The 9,195-nt window shown below is 48.0% G+C and overlaps 1 protein-coding gene across 1 annotated transcript; it reads left to right on the plus strand.

The window, feature by feature from the left end:
• Positions 1 to 79: 79 nt before the first annotated feature.
• Positions 80 to 6,873, plus strand: PHB2 (prohibitin 2). Its single transcript, XM_015636693.3, has 10 exons — positions 80 to 255; positions 337 to 421; positions 495 to 574; positions 992 to 1,176; positions 3,321 to 3,450; positions 3,924 to 4,027; positions 4,457 to 4,534; positions 5,074 to 5,150; positions 5,364 to 5,369; positions 6,159 to 6,873. The coding sequence occupies exons 1-10, from the start codon at positions 129 to 131 to the stop codon at positions 6,184 to 6,186; spliced, it is 900 nt and encodes a 299-aa protein (XP_015492179.1). The 5' UTR covers positions 80 to 128; the 3' UTR covers positions 6,187 to 6,873.
• Positions 6,874 to 9,195: the final 2,322 nt, after the last annotated feature.

Genomic DNA, 9,195 nt, shown 5'->3' on the forward strand with positions numbered 1-9,195 from the left:
CCGGAAGGCGAGTGCAGGGGGCGGGAAGGGGCAGCGGGGGCGCTCCCGGCGCCGTAGTTTCCCGCCGGAGCTTCACGGCGGTCGCTCCTTCCGGTGTCCTTCCCGGCGGGGGCGGCGGCGGGGCGGCCATGGCGCAGAACCTGAAGGACCTGGCGGGGCGGTTGCCGAGCGGGCCCCGCGGTGTCGGCACCGCGCTTAAGCTGCTGCTGGGCGCCGGTGCCCTGGCCTATGGCGTGCGGGAGTCCGTCTTCATTGGTGAGTGGAGTCCCCCCCCAGTCCCTCGGAGCCTTCGCGCCCGCCGACCGCGCTGACCAAGCCCCCGCTCTCTCCCCGCAGTGGAGGGCGGCCAGCGCGCCATCTTCTTCAACCGCATTGGCGGCGTGCAGCAGGACACCATCCTGGCCGAGGGGCTGCACTTCAGGTAGGGCCCGGCCCCCACCCGGCCCCCCAGCCCGGCGGGGCCCTCGCCCCTAACGCGCCTCTGCCCCCCGCAGGATCCCCTGGTTCCAGTATCCCATCATTTACGACATCCGAGCGCGGCCAAGGAAAATCTCCTCCCCCACTGGTTCCAAAGGTGAGCGAAAGGGGCCACGAGGTGGGAGGCACGGGACAGGAATTCGGCCGTAGTTCTGGCGCTCCTCAGACCATTGTGGAATGTTAAGGGGTTGGAATAGACCTTAAAGGTCGTTCAATCGCAGTTTCCTGCCGCGGATAGTGACACCTTTCACCAGACCAGGTTGCTCAAAGCCCCATCCGACCTGGTCTTGAACACCTGCAGGCCTGGGGTACCCACAGCTTCCCTGGGCAACCTGAGCCGGTGCCTCACCACCCTGATCGCAAAGGATTTCTTCCCAACTTCCAACCCAAACGTCCCTGTCCCGCTTGGTGCCGCTTGCTCCGTGTCCCCCCGCTGCAGTTCCTGATGGAGAGGGACTGGGGAGGGGCTCTCCATGTTCCCCGCAGGCCCCTGACCCCCTGGCTGTCCCCGCAGACCTGCAGATGGTGAACATCTCCCTGCGTGTGCTGACACGGCCCAACGCGGCCGAGCTGCCCAGCATGTACCAGCGCCTGGGGCTGGACTACGAGGAGCGCGTCCTGCCCTCCATCGTCAACGAGGTGCTCAAGAGCGTGGTGGCCAAGTTCAACGCCTCGCAGCTCATCACGCAGAGAGCCCAGGTGAGCCCTGCCACGCCTGCCCGGGGTCAGCTCACAGAGGAGCTGCAGAGCGGCGGGTGGGGGGAGCCTCGTGGCAGATACAGGAAGGATAACTGTATCCAGCTGTGGATAGTGCATCCACAGGGAAAGCGTGTCCCACCTACGGTTTGGTTCTGGTACAGGTACAAATGCTGTATTGGCAGCTTCTGAGGAGGAAGCTGGCTATGTTGGTAGTACACAGAGTGCAAAACTCACCAAAATGTAGCACTGGGGGAGGGAGAGCTGCTTTCCTTCATGGTCCAACAGGCATTGGTGGCTTTAAAAATATGGATCTCAGAACGATTCCCAGGGCAAATTAAACAGTTTTGAAAAATCTGAAAAGCAATGGGAATGAGCAGCTAACAAAGCACTAACCTGTCAGTGGTGGATGCTACAGAAAGGTAGCAAATAACTTCTGTTTACCATCACAGAATGGGCCAGGTTGGAAGGGACCACAGTGGGTCATCTGGTCCAGCCTCCCTGTTCAAGCAAGGTCATCCCAGAGCATGTGGCACAGGATTGTATCCAGATGGTTCTGGAATGTCTCTAACGAGAGACAACGTCTCTGGGCAGTCTGTTACAGTGCTCTTGTCACCTGCACAGTAAGAAAGCTATTCCTCATATTGAGGTGGAACTTCCTGTATTCCAGTTTCTGCCCATTGCCTCATGTCCTGTTGTTGGACATCACTGAGAAGAGCTTGGCTCAGTTGTCTTGGCACCCTCCCTCTAGGCACTGATTAGAAAAAGCTTAGAGTGTTCTCTGGGGGAGTGTTGCAAAATATTAGAAATATTTAACTTAAAAATGCCTATTTGTGTATTTGTGAAAGTTTGTATTGTAATAGCTTGATTGCCAGGGGTTCTGAGAGTTCTCATCACCTGCAGCAGCTGGTGCAGAGAGGAGGTGCTGGTCTTTAAAAGGTTTTAGAGGAGATCCTGCAGGACCAGGAGGGTGCTCAAGAGGAAAAGTTGTTGGATTAAATACAAAGCATCTCTCAGCTGTCAGAGACCACATCTCTGATCCATGTCAAAAGAGCCAAAGAGTAGAACTGAGTATCCAGGTTTTGTTATGAGAAATGATCTGTGTCCCTCTGGTCAGGGGTTTCAAGGTTTTATACTCATCCACATGGAGTGCACTGGAGGGGTTTGTTAGTCTTCATGTAGAAAGAGAGGGCGTGGAGAGGATGGGACAGCAAAGGAGAGAGAAAGTTTTGGCTGTATTGGAAGCAAAGGCTTTTAAGCATCTGTGATCTCAGATAAGAGTCATTCTTTGATCTCTGAAACTTTAGAACAAATTGAATTGCATGTGTCTTCTTGTCATGTATCCATCCAGTGCTTGTTATTACAAAGCAATGTGGAATTGAAGGGATTGAAAGTCAGAAAAAAATTAAGTGGCTTTATGTAGTTGTGCACTCACAGTTCACACAGGAAGGATTTCTGTCACTATTTAGAGTTCTGCTTGGAAACAGCTGCAGTAAAAGTAAAAGCAAATGCTTGACTGACCGAGCATGTGATACTGTAGCAATAGTTTCTGTTTAAGTTGATATTTAGGACTTGTCAGGCTGCCTGAAAAAGGTGCTGGCAAGTAAATGTAGAATAAATCAAAGTATCGAGCAGCAACACCCACCCAAAGCAGCCAAAAAAAGTGGAGCAGTTATACTAGACAAGGAGCTTGTTAATTAACAGATGTGATACAGGTTAAAAAAATTATGTGGTCATTTCTTTTTCTGTGTTGGAATACAGTTATGAAAGCACAGCCTTCTAACAGTGGCAAATCCGAGATGGAGAAGGAAATGCCTATTGCCAGAACTGTGGCAACTATGGAACTGGATGTGGCAGGATGTGAAAGCAAAAGATTCTTTCAAGGTTTTTTACTTTCACAATGTTGCTTGCATAGAACAGTTAAGCAGTAACTGCAAATGAGCTGTAATAGAGTTTTGAGAATGCTTTTTGTGGCTGTGGATATGTTATTCAGAGATAGTATTGATGTCCATGGTTTGGAGCTTGGGCTGGGGATGTCTCTCCCAACACAGCTGCACAAGAGCAGTTGTGCTTCTCCTCTGGAGCGTGCAGGAAGTGAGGAACAACCTGTGCTCGGTACTACTCTTGTTGCTGTGTTTGTGTTTCAGGTGTCTCTGCTCATTAGGCGAGAACTGACAGAGAGAGCCAAGGATTTCAGCCTCATCCTGGATGATGTGGCTATCACAGAGCTCAGTTTTAGTCGTGAATATACAGCCGCTGTGGAGGCTAAGCAAGTGGGTGAGTTCCACTGATGCCTGAAAAGGGTGGATTGCCTTTGCTTTTCCACTGAGTTATTAAGCAAGGAGGTGGAATTTGGGGTAGTGTGTCACTGCTGTGTCATTGTATCAGTACAGGTGCAGGGTTACAAATCTCTAAGCCTCCTTAGTAACAGAGCTGAACAGATTTATTTTACAAGTGTTACCAGAAAGCCATAGCTAATGGGATAGATCATCAGAGGGACTGAGGTCCCAAAACTAAGGTTCACCTTCAGACTGGGACTCTGTCACTCACTATGGGGGTTGTGTGTGGAAAGTCTGGGTGCTGTGGGTTTTACTCAAGAAAAAGTGAACTGCTCTCAGATACATTTTGTACTTGGCTGTGGTCCCAGAATGTTACCGGTTCTTTGGGAAGCAGGGCCCCAAGGCCTCAGTTCTCAAGTTATGATGGAAGACACAACGTGGTTCCAATGCCTGTGTCCTTTCTCCTTGCAGCCCAGCAGGAGGCACAGCGTGCCCAGTTCCTGGTGGAGAAGGCCAAGCAGGAGCAGAAGCAGAAGATAGTTCAGGCTGAGGGGGAAGCAACAGCTGCCAAGATGATATCCTGCTTTGGGAGATTTTGTGGGATGTGGCTTGTGAGCTTGACAGTCCTGAGAATCTGTCACACTGGGCTCATGCTTAGGAGACTGTGATCGGATGATAGCTTCAAGTAGGTCACTGTTCTTTTCCCCCCTCCCCTTCTCCAGTTGGCTGGAGAGAGGTTCGTCTGAGGTTACAGGTCAGAGCAGAGAAGGCCGTGGGCCTGTGCTCCTTGTTGTAAAGTTTAACTTTTATTGGCTGTGTGTGACCGTAAATCCAGAATGTTCTTCATTTGGGCAGGTGAAAATATGCCTACCCAAAGGCCCATGTTACTGGGATAGAGATTGCTTTTTACTCACTAAGATGTTCTTTAATATGGCTTAGGAAGAATTCCTTGAGGGTAAGCGGCTTCTGTGTGCAGGATTTTCCTTAACTTTTGTTCCCTGTACCTTGGGGAAGCTCTCAGCAGGAATCCAGGCTACATCAAGCTACGTAAGATCCGAGCTGCTCAAAACATCTCAAAAACGGTGAGCATTGGGGCGCAGAATTCCCTTTGTCTGTTTGCAGTCCTTGTGCTGTCCCCCAGCCCAGTGGCCACATGATGAATTTAAGGCGAATGTGATCTGCCCTGTCCTGATCTTTGTTCCTGCCCAGCCCTTCTCTGCTCAAGTAGAGCTTAAGAGTTTAGCAAGGATCTGCAATTAGATGGGAGGCTCAGAGTTCGTGCCCTTCATATGACAAGACCAGATCCACATCAGATTCCATCACCCACCCTCAGCTGCAGATACCAAAAGCTTCTGGTTACCTGCAGCTGAGAAAGGGGGACAGATGAATGTGGGATCAAAGGTCTTTGTGACAGAGACACAGAATGAGCACTTCTTTTAGAAAGTCTGATGGCTCTGGGATGGGAAGTGAGAGAGTTGTTTTGGGGAATTGCATTGATTTAACTGAGGTATTATGTGAAGGAAGAGTGCTGTATCTGAAGGGGGAGATAGATTACTAGTGCTGTTCCTCCACGTGCGTTTTTAGTCCTTGATGCCATGTCTGTAATGCATTTCTTTTTCAGATTGCTGCCTCACAAAACCGTGTGTATCTCACAGCTGATAACTTGGTACTGAACCTGCAGGATGAGGGTTTCACCAGGTAAAGGGGCTGGGTGCCTGGGTTTGTCTGCACCCTACCTGGGAAGCTTCTCCCCTTTCTGGAGCTCTCTCAGGATCTTTTTCTGAGGGGAGACTGGTGCCAAGTAGGGAGAAGCCTCTCCTGTGAAATTTTTTGTTAAATCTAACCAATTTGCTTTTTTTTTTTTTTTTTTTGTTTCCCACCCTCCACTCCTTACTGCACCTGCTGACACAGAGGAAGGTAAGGCACTGTACATTTTGATCCTTTTTGTTAGTACTGGAACCAGGGTGGTGTTATTCCCTGGGATGTTTCTGGCCTGGACCGTTTTGGCCCCAGCAAGTTTATTCCAATCTCTACCTCAATTCCCATTTGTGATGTGAAACTTGAAGCTTTCCTTGCAGGGACCACACAAACACATACATGCTGGGGGCAGTAATTGGAGCTCACAAGGAGCCTTGCATGGGAAAGGCAGGAGTAACTGGAGCATTCTGTGATCCATCATATGTACAGGGCATCCTGTGGTCATGGCAAACAGGGCTGTAAGGAGGCAGGAAGATGATCATGGGAATTGGTGTTGGTTTGGGCTGATGATCTCTAGGGAAGATGCTTTTGTTATTCTCCAAAAGGTTTCCAGATCATGCGAGACCACCGCATTTCCTGCTTTCAGAGCTGTCAGGAGTTTGGTGGCTTTGCCTAACCTGTCCAGTGTTTACTGAAAAAGGCAGTGCCAACTGAACTAACAGGATGCAGCTAAAAGCTTAGCTTTCTCAGAATTGAGAAGGGAAACCAGAGTTGGTTTCTTTTCTGTGGGATATTTAATTATAGTACCCTTCTTCCTCTGACCAGATTCTGTCATATTTGTTCCAGAAGATTTAAGGGGCTTTGGAAAAAAACCCTGCCTAATAGGAAGGACTTAAAAGTCCAGATCCTTTGGGTGTGGCACCCCATACCTCAGAATCTGTATTGAGGGGCTGGTACAGCTTTGTTTGTGCTTTCTGGTTTGGTGACTCCCTTCTGTTTCCCTTTCAGTGACAGTCTACTCAAAGGGAAGAAATGAAAGAAGCTGAAGATTCCTAGAACCAGCATTGCTGACCAGCAGAAGATAAGAGTGAGGATCTTTGAACTCCCTCCACTAGTATTGTTTGTCCTCACTATGAAGTTTTTAATCCAGTAGCCAGATTTGGTCCCCATGCCTCTGCTCCAGCTGTGGTGATTCAGTTACAGGAATGGGCTCTGCCTCTAGGCAACTGTAATTTCTTCTTCATCCCACCAGTTAAATTTGGAGATGGGGCAAAGGGGCTTACTGGTATTAACCCATGTGGATATTTGCCTCTAATCTTCATTAATATTTAGATTTGTGTAGGATATCAAATTCTTTTTTGGCCAAGTGAGGGAGCTCTTCTGCCATCAGCACCAGGCGCTTTTTTGTAGTAAATTTTGTTTCTCTTTCACTCTTGATCCCAGGAGAACCTGGGGCTGAATTCAGGACAATGCCATTCATTGGGTGCCTGTCACTGCTGGAATATCTTACTTGTGTCACTGTCTGCTCAGTGATGCTTTCAAATATTTGTAAAAATTAAAAAAAACAACAAAAAACAACCAACCAAATTTATATCATGTCTAAGTGTGCTTAGTGCATGGAAAAAAAAGGTTATTTTATGTAGTGGGAGGTGGAGCAGAGATTTTATTTAGTTGAATTTAGAATGAGAATGATGAAGGGAAAGGAATAAAAGAAAGAAATATACCCGTGGTCACTGGCAGATCATCACAGTGTGGGGAGAGAAGAAAGATGTTTGGATGCTCATACAGCTGTGTGGGTGACCAGGGCTGGTTCCTTGGCTGCCTGTAAGGGCTGCAGGTGAGGGTAGGTTTACCTGCTTTTCCAGGTCACAGAAGCATCTTTATGCTGTGTCTCGGCCTCCATTGTTACGCCTTAGCCTTTCTCCCCCTCTCTTGCTTTTCTGGCTGAAAAGAGGAGAAATCTTCCTCCACTGACTAAACTTTGCTTGTGTTTCAACATCAAGATCTCCTGTTCTTGAGGGGTACTTTCTTTGCTGTTTCTCTGGGCTGCCCTGTACTAAGATTTAGGACTTTGAAGTTATCCCAGGATCATAGAATGTCCTGAGTTGGAAGGGACTCACAAGGATCAATTCTGGGGCAACCTGGAAGTTAAACTGTAAGTGAGAGCATTGTCTAAACACGTCTCGAAGAGAGACAGATTCAGGGTATCTGAACTTCTCCCCCTATGCAGCTTTAAGCCATTCCCTATGTCCTAGTGCTGGGCACCAAAGAAGAGATCAGCACTCCCCTTCTGCTCCCCTTGATGAGGAGGTATTAGGTCAGCCCTTGGTCTTCTCCAAGCTGAGCTAACTTTGTATCTTCAGCTGCTCCTTGTAAGTCACACGTTTCCTTGCTGTCTTTGTTTTGTCTTTGCCCTCCTTTGGACACATTATAACATTTTTATATCCTCCTTGTGTTGTGGAGCATGAAAAGCACACAGTGGTGGTGAGGCTGGACATGAGTGCAGTGGGACCCTCACTTCTCTGGCCAGTTAACTACTCTGTGCCTAGTACAGCATAATACATGTCAGGGCCTGCCATCACTCAAAATGCCCAGAGCTTTTCCTGCAGGGCTGCACCCCAGTCTCATCCCTCAGTCTGTATTTACATCCAGGATTACAGCATTCTGGGTGCAGAACCTGGCATTTGTTCTTGTTCAGTTTTGTGTGGGTGAAATTGTGTACACGTCTGGCTGTACACTGAATGCTGTCCAGAGGGATACGGTGAGAATATCAAAAGCTTTGCCAAAACAAAACAAAAAAACCCAAACAAACAAAAAAAAACCCCCCAAAAAACCCCAACACATTGGCCTTCCCTTTGACTACTAGGTGGGTAACCTTGTTGTGGAAGGTTTTTAAGTTGGTCTGGCATGACTTTCCCTTCAAGAACTCGTGCACACTTTGATCAACGACTGCATTGTCTTTCAAGTCTTTTACTTGATAGCTTCCAGACTAATTTTCTCTACAGTTTTACCAGGCACCAGAGTGAGACTGATTGACCTGTAATTACCAAGATCTTCTTTCTTGCACTTCTTGAAAATTGGGACAACATTTACTAGCTTCCATATCAATTTATACAGATTCCCAAGGCTGTTGATTAATAACTGAGAGAGGTCTCACAGTTGCATTGGCCATCCCTTCAGCACCCTGGGAGGAATCCCACTGGGTCCCATAGACTTACATGTGTTCAGTTGCAACAGCAAATCCCATACAAGTTCAAAGTCAGTTCATCATTCCCCCAACCAAGGCCATCCAGCCCAGGGCTCCAGACACCCTCCATCACAAGTGGAGGAAGAAGTTAAGAGGAAGAAGCTAAGGCAGCATTAAATGTCTCTGCTTCATCACTGTTGGGGGAAGGGGATGACCCACCTCATCAGGTGACAGACCAGTGTTTCCTTTATTCTTCCTTCTGCTGTTAACATACTTTAAAATGCCTATTGTTACCCACCACAGTACCAACCAGCTTCAACTTGAGCTTGGGCATTTTTTCCCTAGAGTGACAAGGAGCATATCTGTCTGTCCTCCTGTATAATCTGTTTTTCCAAAGTCCATACACTTTCAGCAAAGTTGCAGAAGGAGATCCTTCGCAGCCAAGCCAGCCCTCAGCCTCACTGGCCAGACTTCTGACACATTGTAATTGCCTGCTCCTGTGCTGTTGAAAGGAGGCCTTTAAAAAGTGAGCAGCTTTTATGTACCCCACTACCCCTAAAGCAGATTCCCGGGTGACCTTATCAACTGCTACCCTGAAGTCTGCTCTCCCCAGGTCCAGGGAAGTAGCTTTACTTACAGTTTTTCTCCTATCACCAGAATTTTAAACTCAGCTATTTCTTGATCATGATTGTCAAGACAGTCACGCACAAGACCATGTCTATTTACAATCAACCATCTCTTTTTACAAACAGCTCTAACTTGGGCTCTCCAGGGAAGAAGAGAGGCCTTTAGGGACTTCTTCCTATGCTGAAGCAGAGCATAAGATGTTTAAAGGAACAGATATAATCTATGCATTCC

The sequence above is a fragment of the Parus major genome, chromosome 1 (genome assembly GCF_001522545.3).
Source record: "Parus major isolate Abel chromosome 1, Parus_major1.1, whole genome shotgun sequence".
NCBI lineage: Eukaryota > Metazoa > Chordata > Aves > Passeriformes > Paridae > Parus > Parus major.

Coding starts and splice junctions, on each gene's coding strand:
- PHB2 (XM_015636693.3), top strand. CDS start 129: ATGGCGCAGAACCTGAAGGACCTGGCGGGGCGGTTGCCGAGCGGGCCC. Junction 1,177..3,320: donor TCATCACGCAGAGAGCCCAG/GTGAGCCCTGCC, acceptor TTTGTGTTTCAG/GTGTCTCTGCTCATTAGGCG. Junction 4,028..4,456: donor AAGCAACAGCTGCCAAGATG/ATATCCTGCTTT, acceptor TGTTCCCTGTAC/CTTGGGGAAGCTCTCAGCAG.